The sequence below is a fragment of the Alosa alosa genome, chromosome 2 (assembly GCF_017589495.1).
Source record: "Alosa alosa isolate M-15738 ecotype Scorff River chromosome 2, AALO_Geno_1.1, whole genome shotgun sequence".
Lineage (NCBI taxonomy): Eukaryota > Metazoa > Chordata > Actinopteri > Clupeiformes > Clupeidae > Alosa > Alosa alosa.
The window spans coordinates 29,913,246-29,926,622 of NC_063190.1; the positions used below are offsets into that span (position 1 = coordinate 29,913,246).

A 13,377-nucleotide genomic window follows, 5' to 3' on the forward strand; every position below is an offset into this window, starting at 1 on the left:
CACAAATGTTTTAAAGAAAGCCTTGAGGAATTTTTGCAAACTATTTGATTTTCAGCAACTTATTACTCAGTTCACAAGGGTCTCTTCTGATACCCAAACCATCATTGATTTAGTGCTTGTATCTGACCGATCTAAAATCTCAAAATGTGGCTAGAATATGGCCTAAGTGATCTTTCTATAATTTTTTGTACACGCAAAATACAAAAATGTCAGTATAATTGTCATAACTCAATTAAAATTCGATCTCTAAAGAACTATAGCAGTGAGGCATTGTCTAGATCATTGAGGGAGGTGGACTGGTCTCCTGTTTTTAATTGTAAAGAGGTGGATAAAGCTTGGATACTTTTTAAATCATTGTTTTTGAAAACTGTTGATAAAGTTGCCCCAGAAAAATCTGTCAGAATTAAATGCAGAATTGAGCCTTGGATGAATTCTGACATATTGAAAGCTATAAAGATAAGAAATGATTTTTTTAACAAATTAGGAAGGCTAAAGATGAGCAGATATTTAGTAAGTATAAGAAACAAAGAAATGAGGTGAACCGAATGATTAAGAAAGCCAAGACAGGATTTTTCAGTGACAAGATAGAGGAGAATAGGAACAACCCTAGAAAGTTATGGAAGGCACTAAAACTATTAGGATACAGCAACAGAGTGAAGACAAAATCGTTCAACCTGAGTTTGGAAATAGGAGGTACTGTTATATCTGACAAATTAAAAGTAGCAAATAGTTTAAACAAATATTTTACAACCATAGCCAACACTTTGGTGAATATGTTGCCCAGTCAATCAGGGCTCTATGGGGAAAGTCATGTGCAGGATTTTTATCAAAAGAAGGGAGTCCAAGCAGATATGTTTTCCCTTGTAAAAGTAACAAATGAAAACATTCTAAGTAAGCTTAAAAATCTCAATCCTAGCAAAGCAACAGGTCTTGATAATATTCCCATGTGAGTGGTATTATATCAACTCCTCTTCCACTTACATGTGGGGTACCCCAGGGAAGCATCCTAGGTCCGTTATTTTTTCTGCTGTACATAAACGACATGAAGTCAGCATGTGATTTCAATCTGTATCTTTACGCGGATGATTCAGCTCTTTTAGTGTCTCATCACAATAAAGCAGAGGTAGAGAAATTACTTAGTTCAGAACTTCAGAAAGTCAGCATTTGGTTATCTGAAAACAAACTGTCTCTCCATCTTGGTAAAACTGAATCAATACTATTTGGATCAAATGATAAGCTAAGGAAGTCACCTGGATTCAGTGTGGTAGTTGGTGATTCTGAAATAATAACTAAGGAATCAGTAACTTACTTAGGCTGCATACTTGATAATAAATTATCTGGGGAGTGCATGGCTCTAAAAGTTCTGTCTAAAGTAAATCAGAAAATAAAATTTCTAGCTAGAGGATCCACATTAATAGATAGACAAGCTCTCGAGATTCTTGCTGGGGCCCTAATACAATGCCACTTTGATTATGCCTGCACTTCATGGTACACAACCATTCCTAAGATTTTCAAACAGAAGCTGCAGACATCACAAAACAAATTAGTGAGACTTATTCTTAAACTACACCCATACACACACCTCAACCTGGCTCATTTTAGTAGCCTTAAGTGGCTCAAAGTAGAGGATAGAGTAACATATATAAAATGGGTATGGTACATAGAATAATTAAAAATAAAGTACCAACATATCTTTGTAATTATTTTTCTCGGGTAAATGCTCTTCACAGTTACTCAACAAGGGGTAGTACCACTGACTTTGTTCTATGTAGATTTAAAAGTCGCATGGGCAAGGGCTCTTATCATATGGAATGGGTTACCAGCAGCATTAAAGTCAACAGATAATACTGATCATTTTAAATCATCCCTAAAGAGCTGGCTGAGCAATAGACAGTAGTATGGTTATTAGAGTTACATGCACTGTATGTACTGAGCAGTAGACAGTAGTATGGTTATTAGAGTTACATGCACTGTATGTACTGTACTTCCTTCTCTGTTTTATGTTGTATGTCTGGGGATGCCTGGTCCTCTCTATGTTGCCTTGTTTTATTTTTGTTTTATTCCTCCACATACCACCAACATAATTACATTCACTTTAAAACATATGCCTTCACCATTTGCCTACACTTGCAAACACTGACACACACCACCAAATGCACACATCTTAAGGACCACAATGGAAATAAGCCCTGTGGCTTTATTGTGTTTATCCTTTTGACTGACAATTGTACAAAGTCATTTTATTTATTTATTTATTCATATAAGAATCATCCTTTGTACAAAAACATCATGTCAATAAAGATTTTCAATCAATCAATCAATCAGCTACAGGAGAGGAGGAACAAAATGCTCTCCCTCCAGGACTTGTACTCTGGGACCTAAGCGGGCAGAGAACATCACCGAAGACTCCACATATCCTGCACACACACTCTTTAACTTCCTCCCCTCTGGCAGGCGCTACAGATCCCTGCACACAAAAACAACCAGACACAAGAACAACTATTTTCCCACTGCCGTCACTCTCCTGAACTGCAGATAAGTGGGGTCATCCCCACTTTGACCATTCACCTGCACATTACATACTTTATCATTCCAATATGAGTCTTGCACACTACATTTGCACTATTACTTTGCACTCTACACCACACTCCATGTGTACTTGTATTGGTATTATGTCTTATTTGTATAGTTGTTTTGTATATTGTGTTGGTATCTGCTGGTATTGTTGTATGTCTGTCTATTTGTTGAATGTAAAGAGCACCTACCAAAGTCAAATTCCTTGTGTTAGTATACTTGGCTAACATGGATATATTTTTAGACCTTTTATATTTTTTTGTATTTTGATTATTTTATATTAAAGTTATAAATCCCATCAATTTTGCATGTTCATTAATTACTGCTAATATATAATAATGCATTCCTGCGCATGCAGTTTAAAGTAGTTTAAAGTAATAATAAAATTGGTATGCAAAGGTTGCAGTTGTAACAGGACAAGGTCCAGGCCCCTTGTCTAGCCTAGTACTGCCTTTGCGAGTGGCTCTTGGCATTCGAAGGCGAGCCAATTAGTGTAGAGAAGTGGCTAAATAAATTGTAACTTTTCATTTAAAAGCCGACGTCATAGCTGCATACCGTTGTTCGTCCACCTGACTCCTGCCTTCACCGCGGGATCCCTTGTGCTGTTTTGGCCTCCTTCCTGCTGTGCACGCATCCAGTGATATTCCTGGTAGGTTATTGTGGCATTGCGTGCATAGTAACGTTTCCTGTATGATGTAGGCTAGTATAGTTAACACAAACTTTGGGGGTTTTAGGACTGCTGTCGGCTGCTGAACATGGGCCTCATAACCGACCTCAGCTGATTGGTATGTCATTTTAACCGTCTTCAAAATAATATGTAGCTTGCGTGGGTTTTTAATTGTATCTTTTTCATGTAGCAGAGCTTGCGATAACACAAGGAGCGGCAACATCAAGGCTACCTTGGTTCAAGTTCCGAACGCTGCTGTTTTGTTTTCACCTAAGTTGTGATGGTCGATTTTACATGTTTTGTTTATTGCATGTTTGCATACATTTTAACTTTCACACAGGAGAAGAACTGTATACCGACGGACGCTCTCGTCCAGTAGGCCTTAACTACTGTATAAACTACGATGTTCACCACACTATTTGTGTGTGCATACTGTGCAGTGTGCGTATTGGCGCTTCCTTTTGATTTTCCCCTCTTGCCAGGACAGGAGCTGCAGGCCAACTGGGGTGGCGGGTTATCTCGAGGTGGTGGCGTCCCTTCACCTTTCCTGCTGTGGTGCATTTGAAAACTTGCTATTGACATGTTCACGTGTGGTGTGTCTGTAGACCCTCCCTCTGATAAACCCTCCAGCCCTGTTCCTGGCTCCTCTCATCCCTCAGCCAGTAATCTAATGAGCACATTCTAGTGTGTGTGTGTGTGTGTGTGTGTGTGTGTGTGTGTGTGTGTGTGTGTGTACATGTGTGTTCAGACCTTGTAGGCCACTTGTGTCAGTGCCTTAGTGGCAAAAAGTCTGACTGTCTGGAAAGAACTCACTCCCTGTATGGTGTTAATATTTGTTAATAAAGACAGAGTTTATTTTTGGAACCACGCCTAATAAAATATAGCCTTCACTTAGCAAAGATAATGTCAAACTATTCTGGCAACGTCTCGTTTAATAACTTGATTGCATTTTTGTCCGCTGTTCATCACATTATTATGACCATTAAATGTAGGCTATGCTGTTTTGCACGCTAAAATATAATTCACCACAGGTAAACACAATAAAGAATGGGAACGTTAGTTGGATTATGTATTCTAAGTTGTAATTCCTCTGTATGTCCTGTTGGTGAACTCAGTGAGAAGTACTAGACGCTCTTAGCCGGTAACGACAACTCTGGAGCACTCGTAGATCTACGAGTGTTTTCACGACGCTCTTAAGCTACGATGGTTTCGGGAAACAGTCGGCAAATCTTAAGACGTTCGTAAGAGGGACTTTACGACGCTCTTAGGCTTAAGATGCTTTCGGGGAACTGGGCCCAGAGCTATTCTAAATGCAAAAATGTAGGGGAACGAATGACGTATATAGAGACATGTCCACAGAGATAGACAGCGTGCGCAGAGTGGGCTGTATGCGCCTGTCCAACTTGGAGATGTCGCCGGCAGCAGCCATGAGAACACAGAAGTCTATTGTGCTCTCTTCTGTGACCTATCACTACTGCTCACGGAGCTCCCCACAAAACACACTTTACACACGCAATGGCTCCCTCAAGCTCAGCTCTGCTGCGGTGGATCATTCTGCTTTTAACAGTCTCAGGCAAGTAAAACAGTCAGACATGTGTACTAATATTGGCATACAGTTTTAAATGTTCAAAAATCCAGTCTTGAACTTTGAACATATTGAACATTGACGTCATGCTGCATATACCTGAAAACTTCTGCAATGGTTCAAAAACTTCTTGCTGGTGTTAAAATCACCTTTTGCCTTTTCATTCAGGGGTTCCTGCTGTTTTATTATTTATTTTTTTACAAAAAATGCAACTGAATTATATTCTATGCTTTTGTTCCAACATAATTTTGTACAGCACCAGTTTTGTTGTTTGTTTGCTTACTTTGATATTTCACAATGTTGATGCATAATGCTATAGAACTAAAATAAAAACTAAGACTATTTTACACAGAGCGTAACATGCATAAACAATTATTAATGTAGATCACAATGACTCTGAAACAATCAATCCAGTCAATGTGTGTGCATTGATGGTAAATAAGTGAACTTACGAGTGACTGCACACCTGCCACATCCAATAATGATGCTGACAATGACCAAAACACTCAATGAAATAATTGATCACAAAGTAGGAAAAAAACCCTCATAAGCTCAATGCTCTCTCATATACAGGGGCCAAGTCATTGAACCAGCCATTTAAAGTGACAGAGGGGAGTTCTGTGGTCCTTGCCTGCCATTACTCAGTGAGGCGTCATGGTCTCAGCCATGTATGTTGGGGCCGGGACTGTGGGACCTTCTGGTGTAATGACATTCTTGTGCAAGCAGATGACAACGGAGTTATTTCAAAAATATCTGACAGGTACCGACTTATTGGAGACGTTCTCTCAGGCCAAATGGATCTTGGTATTCAGAAAATCCAGCAAATAGACAGTGGGTCCTATTGCTGCAGAGTGGATATAGATGGGCTTTTTAATGACAAAAAAGTGTCCTATACATTGACGGTTTTGAAAGGTAAGTTTACATAAGCAAATTCATTCCTGACCTTCACATTTTCAGCGTTGTTTACTGAAGCTTCCATACACCATATGGAACCATCTTAGCAGTCACTGGGTCTGTCTGAAATAGAAGGCAGCAACTAGCTACCTCACTGGCTGTAACTGTCTAACAAGTAACTTGCTGTAGTAGGCATCAAGGTACCAGCTCTGAAATTTTGTTTCGGACGGTTTAACAAGATAACCACCAGAATGAGTAGTAGACCGTCATATGTTGCCTTCAAAATCCGGCCAAATAAAGATATCCTAATAGAAAAGTAAAATTCCATGTTATTCCAGTAATTCCAAGACCCCTAGAAACCCTGTTTATACAAATATTTGATTTAACCATCCCTCAATGCCTGGCCGCCACCGAATACTATCTTAGAAGGCAGTAGCCTATTTTTTCTTTCAGACAGACTCATTTTCTGAATGTAAGATTATTACTCAATGTAAATATGTTTTATCTTATATGCAACATTTTCTTGAAGTACTTGTTTCAATTTAGCTCCAACTACAATGGCACCATTAACAACATCTGCACAAAGCACTGAGTCTCCTCTGGCCTCAACAGGTGAGCTGGGGAACCTCTTTAGTGTATTAAATTGTACCTGTGGGTTAACAGCAATGGATGAACAGGTAATGATCAGATCATTACCATGTTGCTAATCATTGATATTTTGGAGTAATTTAATGCAATGTAATATCTTGTAGTTCCAATATAAGTTACAAATAATGGAAAACAAGAGAATAGGTCAAATGTAACTCCAGTGGTGCTGTTGATGAGCAGCTGGTTTAGTATGGATTGTAAAAACAGAATTGAAAACCGCACTCTGGAGCATTAGGTCTTGAAAAGTCTTTATTTGACCATGTTTAGGCCAAAACACATACATTTATTTAAGACATGGTCCAATAAAGACTTTTCAAGAGCTAGTGCTTGAGAGTGCAGTTTTCAACTTTGTTTTCAGTCTTTTTTGAATTCACACGCCTGAACACGCTAATACCAACTCCAACCCCAGAGAGAGAGAGAGAGTTTGGTGAAATGGTATATAAGTGATGGATGGTGTGGAACATGGCATTTGTAGGTATGAGCCAGACCTGTTCTCTTGCATGGAGGAATGACATCCTCACAGAGATTCTAAAATCACTCTCAAGCAGGAGGACTCACAGGCCTTCTGAAGACACTGCTGTTAACAAGTATGAAAGATGTTACACGGAATACAATACAATTATAATAATGTTTTACATGTAAATCACACTTTTAACAGAACACTGGAGGAGTGCCATATCATCTCATCTTGATATTTTAAGGAAAAATTTAAGTCAAGTTCAATCTGAAACACTGGTGAGTCTGCAACATTTTCCATGCAATGTGAATTTATCCATGCTTTAACAATGAATTCAACCTAAACCTGAAGGTGTGTTGAAATACAAGTGGGACAGTTAATATCATATTTTCATGACAATTAAACTTTTTACAACTCCAAATCAGAAAAAGTTGGGATGTTGTGTAAAATGCAAATAAAAACAGAATGTAAACCCATATTTACTGGCTAGCAGCAAAAAGGATATAGACAATCCGTGTACAGTATGGTTCGTTCATTCATTATTCGGTTTTTAAACCAAAAACAGAAAAAAACAAAAAACAATTTTCTTTCTGTCTGTCATTCTAAAACCAAAATGGGAATAATGGTTGGTTGTCTAGGAGATGTGTGGACATTCTAGGTCCAAACCTATGAGTCTAAGCCTTAGTCGTTAAAAAAACAATCTTCAGGTGTAAATAATTAGACAAAGAGCCATTGCATTCTGTGTAATTTAAAGGTTAGCAAAGATACTGTACTCTAGGTTGTAATTTCTTTTAAAATATACATTTTGGAGACAAATGGAATCATATCACAGGTCTATGTCCAGGGATGGATTACTGAATGCACCTTCTGGGCCCAAGAGCTCAGGGGGCTCTGAAGCCCAAGCCTCTGCGTGAAGTTGCTTCTCCGCCCTTCTCTTCTCTTTCCACAAAACTCATGAGAAGTCATCATTTAAAGGGTCATTTTTAAAAAAAAATCTTCCGAGGCAGCATGCCCCCGGACCTCCCTTTCTTAACTGGGGAGGGCTTTTTGCATCTGTGCCCAGGGATTCATAATCCATCCATGCATGTCCGTCAAAAGTTTGGAATACCCTAATTGACTGACTTAATGACTTTTAATAATATTTTTGGATGGCATGAAATGTATTGAAATTTTGTTTGGGGGTCCCAGAGGTTTGGTCCCCCCAATGTTAACATCATGACTAAGGCCTTGTCGTAGCCTATAGCCAAATTGAAATAAATGCGAATTTATGATAAGCCTTCCAGTTCGACTGGCAATCCACAGCTGGATAGGTCCCCCAAGCAGTCTGCATTGACACTGCGGGCTTCTCTGTTCACTGGTGTTTTGCTCAAAGGTCCAGGCGGTCCACTACAACAGTCCACCAGTCTTCATGCCATTTCAGCTCAAAACACTTAATTTGTTGGCCTACTTTAGAAACTTATCTTTATTAGTGGCAACATTACAGCATTTAGACTATGCCAATCTCAAGCCTAATATTCAAACTGCAGGCCAGCCGTTGGCATTTCTCATATCTCACAGATAATCGGTTATAGTGTTTTGCAGATGGTTTTGTGCAAAGCGACTAGGCTACATTAGTATTACGCATACATTTTAAGCAACAATATCACTAATAACAACGCAAATAGGCTGATGAATGTTCATTTAATTAAGTTTCATCATTGTACAGTGATCCTACATGTATTTATGTTCCAACACAAGCCTACATGTATCCACCATGTTCCAACAGAATAAGTACATGTTGCACCAATTCTGCGCACATGTTGGATACGTGTAAGTTCATGTATGTATATGTAGGCAGCTTATAAAAAGGCAATTGTTCTGATACATGTCAGTAAGGCGGGTGGTATGATGTTGTATGAGGTTGGTTAATCGGTTGGTCGATCAGATGGACGGTTGGGAGGTTTTTGGCATGATTCCCGCGTCATACAGATTTGTTGTCGACAACGTCATTGGAAGGCAGCCAGCGGCAGTAGCCTAACTTCTGGTGAGATTACAGGGAAACTAGGGACATGCTTGCCACTGGATTCATGTGTATGATGTGATGATACTGAAAGCTAACATAACAACAAACCTTGTTACAGTATTTTCTGCCATTTTTGATGAACTTTCCATGAGGTCTATTTCTTGCTATAAAGTTGGACATGTTAACATGTGGGGGTCTATGGGAATTGTCTTGCTTTTGGAGCCAATCTGGGTTAGAATGGAGGTTGCCAATTTTTAAACCGCCTTACTAATATGCATTTCAGTTTGTAAAACTCTACTGGACAAATCAAAGTGTAGAATTAAAATGTCTTATACTGTATTCATTCTCTATCATTTCCAGTTTGAAGACTCATTTCCAAGCATCACACTGCAGATCAATGTACCAGTGCTCTCCCTGTCATTAAGTCTTCTGCTACTCCTCGTGGGTGCTCTGCTACTGCTGGGTTTCAAACGTACAGTACACTCACTCTTTTACCTACCACAATCATCAACACTGTAGAGACAGAGACCGCAATAATCATACAGGACAGCCTTTGAAAGCCATTACTTTGTTGTTGTGTCAGTATTTTTAATTTCTTTATTTTTTACAAAAAGGCAACATACAAAAATATATTGATGGCAGACTACATTTTCACGATTAAATGCATTTTGCATGTTATGTATTTTCACAAGCAAAAAGCATACATTTCTGGTGTATTAGTCTTACTCTACTGTTCTGCCCTTGTAGGTGGACTTTACAAAAAAGCTCTACAGGGAGGATGGTATGTGACAAAACAAACATACTAGTTACATTTTAATATTAGTTTGTTTTTAGTTGCAGGCTGAAAAGTTATATAAAAATACTAACAACATTTTTGTTCATTGTAAATTCAAGTGGAATGAAACTTAATTTCTTTCTTGATTTCCCTCTGCAGCTTGTCATCAAAAGAGCCACCTCATATCATCTATGAAATCAGGACCAGGAGACCAATTGCAGAGAATATCTACACTATTGACTAGGGCATCAAACCTTTAGTCAGGCAGAACCCCAGGATAGATGTGACATAAGGTACGAATGCTATTTTTTGCATAAATTGATAGTTTAGGGGGTGTAGACTCAGAATCTGACGGGCACCCTTGAGCATTTAAATGACATAAAATGCCACACACCCTTTTTTGACCATAAAAAATAGGTAGATGCACATTACTGTATAAATCCATCATGTATGTTGTTGTAGAACATCAGCCTACTGCAGATCTACTGCGGATTTTCTAATACTATTATTTGAAATACTATTAAAGAGAATACAGCCATTTCTGCTTTTTTTTCTTTTAAATTTAATCTTTTATTCCAAAACAGAATAATGAATGAACGAAAAAGTACACGGACCGAGTCACTCTGGCAATGATGCTCATTATTTAATGTCCCTTGTATCGTAGGGCACAAATCACATCGGTGTATCTGATATAGGCGGGCCAGAGGCGAGCTAAACAGATGACCACAGTGCTGCAACATGGAGTCCAGAATCAGTCAGTAAACATTGGTTGTAGTGTTATCCAATTGCGTCGAAGTCCAGAATCAGTCTGTAAACATTGGTTGTAGTGTTATCCACTTGCATGCAGTGAGATTTTAAAATGCATGCTTGGTAGGCTACCACCCCTTGAATTGGGCCATTATATTAGTCATGGCCAGACCCTTAATCTTTCTAGATTTCCAGGGTCTGGATTTCCTGGCTAATTGTTCACTGTAATTAAGGGGGGAAATTCAAGAACTGTTATAGTCAATGTGCTGACTAACTGGCAAGTACCTCATAACTCAGACTAGTTTGTATCAATCCTGGATGGTGGTGTCTGTCTTTAAAGCATTAAAGAAAAATGTTTGGATGAAAAATATTGTTTACTGTAGGCCTAATTCAGGGGTCAAATTCAAGGACAATTATAGTTAACATGCTAACCAAAGTACTTCACAAATCAGTTTAGTTGGTATCAATCCTGGACTGTGGTGTCTGTTTTTGAAGCATTAAAAAAATGTTGGAAATGGGGAAAATATTGTTGTCTGTAATCTATGGACAGTTATACTTAATGTGCAAACTACCTGAGAAGTACCTCACAACATTGCTGTCTGAAATTCAGCGACAAAATTATAGCCAACTGGCAAGTTGTTGAACTAGAATACATCAGACTTGCTATAATATTTATATTAAAATGAATTACTATTGAATGATTGTATCTCTGTATGTATAAGGCTACATGGCAGTTCCACAATTTATTTCATTTAATACCCAGACTGATATCATGAACTGCGTATGCATGACATTCCAATGGCCACTAGCGTGTTATCTAATGCATAATAGCATTTTGGCGTGTTTATCAACGGCATAACCCTAACCCTAGAGGGCGCCATATACTTGCCGTTGACATACACGCAGAAGTGAGACGATAAATGGCGTGTATGTTTACGCGCCGTTGACATACACGCAGATAGCTCAAAATGCGTGCAGATAACACGCCAGTTGGCTATTTTTGAAGTGCCGTGTATGAAACGCAAAGCCATGATGCCATGTTGCAATGCCAAACATGAGATGATTTAGAGGTATAAGCTATTATGCAGCAAAAAGGAACGTAATCTGACCTTAAAGGTCACTTTGCAAAATGTATTTTGTTCTTTGGAGGGACCTGAACTTTTTTTTTTTACCTTTGTTATGGTCAAAGCTGATTTCTGTATGAGAAGAGCTTTAACTTGATACCATACATGATGGGTTTATATGTTAATGTCTATTTAGATGATTTCCTGTGATCAAAAAAGGGGTGTGGCAGATGATGTCATTTTAAAGAAAATGCTCAAGGGTGCCGGATCGGCACCCGTCAGATTCTGAAAGGACACCCTCTTCAATTTATGCAAAAAAATTGCATTCGTACCTTATGTCACACTTATGTCCACATTCCAGTTCTACCTGACTACTTGTAGTCTGTGGCTGTATAGTTGTATTTATTGCTGTAGTCCTTGCACACAAATGCAAGTAATTCAACCATTTTGTATACTTCACAAATCTCCATATGCAGGTGCATATTAAATTCAATTTAAGTTCTATAGTGCCACATCTCAAGGCACTTTGGAGCATATCGTATTTTCCTAAACATTAGACGCATGCAAATAATAATAATAAATAATGTGGATTGACCGCAATTGTGCATTAGCTGCAGTTTATTTTAAAATACTTCATTGTCATAAAAAAACATAACCAGCATCATTCGATTGGGCCCTTTTTTGTAATTCCTGATAATATTAGGTTTATGGTATTCTTAGGTTTATGGCTGGCTGCACATTGAGCCCAATACAGAACTGTTTCACAGTGTGGGGTATGTTACAAAAATACTAGGATATTAGGATATAGTACGCAGAATTGAACCCAGTTGGACCCACTTGGTTGTGGGTCAAGTGCTAAAGCCATTTAAAGGTACACTATGCAAGATTGTCACCTTAATATAACCTTTATAAAGCCAATTTGATGGTAAATCAACTTGTAATAGTTCACCTAGCATAGCTATGCAGCATATATGTAGCGAGTCGCTACCAAGATAACCAGTCATGCAACTTCAAGAACGGCGGCCTGACAAATCTCGCGAGAATCGTGAAACATTACCTTGTCAGTAGATATGGCTCTTTGGAGATTGTTTTTGCCTGTTGTTAATCCTTCAGCTCCACAACAAAATAATTTTCATTCATTCAGAGAGAATGAGCCACCCAGGGCACAGTTTGCTCTGCTTGTGTGTAATTATTGATTATGAGGAAGTGATGATATAAAGGGCTTACCATGAAGTTTCAGTGAAGCGGTCATTACTTGTTTATCTTACACATTAAAAGAGAGAAGTCTAAGACTATTATGATCCCAGTTAATGCTGAGCTAGGTTAGGTATTGCACATACCCTAACATTACCCCATGTCATTTGCTAATAAGCATCATAGTTAAAAGACAAATCGATTAATTATCAATGAGTGGGCATTTTCTGACCTGGACAAATAGGCCATGACCTTAGCATGTTAGCTACAGCATGAACTGTAATCGAACCATGAGTTGCACAACTGTTGTGTTGACTGTAGTCATCCTATTAGTACTTTATTGACATGTTTGTAACACATTTCAGTTTGACAGACATGTTCCTTCTTCTTCTCCATCCTCTGTGAAGGTGATGCTGATGGCAAACAGCTTTTAAGTTTTAGCGTTTTATATTTGCAAAATTACAGTACTCAAACTTGTACAATGACAGTATGATTGTCCCCCCTCCCCTGCTGGCCTCAAACTGCACTTATCACCCGGAGAGAAGAAATACTCTTTTCTGATTGGCTGGCAGGGTGGCTTTTAATTCTGAATAACGGGACACCTATGAAGTAGATCTGGTAAAAAAAGTTTAATCGCCGTTCCATATCAATGCTTATGATGATGAACTATAACAACCATAGTAAGACGACGGTTGAGCCTGGAGGCAGGCTTCGCAACAATGGAATCAACTGTAAACAAGCTAACGGTCCATGCTATCGCTGTTATAGGG

At 38.6% G+C, this 13,377-nt stretch overlaps 1 protein-coding gene and 1 long non-coding RNA gene across 3 annotated transcripts; both read left to right on the forward strand.

Annotated features, from left to right (window-relative positions):
* The first annotated feature begins 3,132 nt into the window (after positions 1 to 3,132).
* On the forward strand, positions 3,133 to 3,936 carry LOC125291340. The gene is made up of 3 exons (XR_007192967.1): positions 3,133 to 3,223; positions 3,309 to 3,359; positions 3,432 to 3,936. It is a non-coding gene; the product is annotated as an uncharacterized LOC125291340 (long non-coding RNA).
* Positions 3,937 to 4,557: 621 nt separating this feature from the next.
* timd4 (T cell immunoglobulin and mucin domain containing 4) lies at positions 4,558 to 13,198 on the forward strand. 2 transcript variants are annotated; one of them, XM_048266716.1, is made up of 8 exons: positions 4,558 to 4,814; positions 5,400 to 5,738; positions 6,267 to 6,332; positions 7,027 to 7,103; positions 9,188 to 9,299; positions 9,575 to 9,608; positions 9,762 to 9,895; positions 10,267 to 13,198. In XM_048266716.1, the coding sequence occupies exons 1-7, from the start codon at positions 4,757 to 4,759 to the stop codon at positions 9,844 to 9,846; spliced, it is 771 nt and encodes a 256-aa protein (XP_048122673.1). In that variant the 5' UTR covers positions 4,558 to 4,756; the 3' UTR covers positions 9,847 to 9,895; positions 10,267 to 13,198. The 2 variants fall into 2 exon arrangements, with proteins under 2 accessions (XP_048122673.1, XP_048122683.1); XM_048266726.1 differs by having other exon boundaries at positions 4,733 to 4,814; positions 5,400 to 5,494; positions 5,587 to 5,738; positions 9,762 to 13,198.
* The last annotated feature ends 179 nt before the right edge of the window (positions 13,199 to 13,377 follow it).

Coding starts and splice junctions, on each gene's coding strand:
- timd4 (XM_048266716.1), top strand. CDS start 4,757: ATGGCTCCCTCAAGCTCAGCTCTGCTGCGGTGGATCATTCTGCTTTTA. Junction 9,300..9,574: donor GCTACTGCTGGGTTTCAAAC/GTACAGTACACT, acceptor CTGCCCTTGTAG/GTGGACTTTACAAAAAAGCT. Junction 9,609..9,761: donor AAAGCTCTACAGGGAGGATG/GTATGTGACAAA, acceptor TTCCCTCTGCAG/CTTGTCATCAAAAGAGCCAC.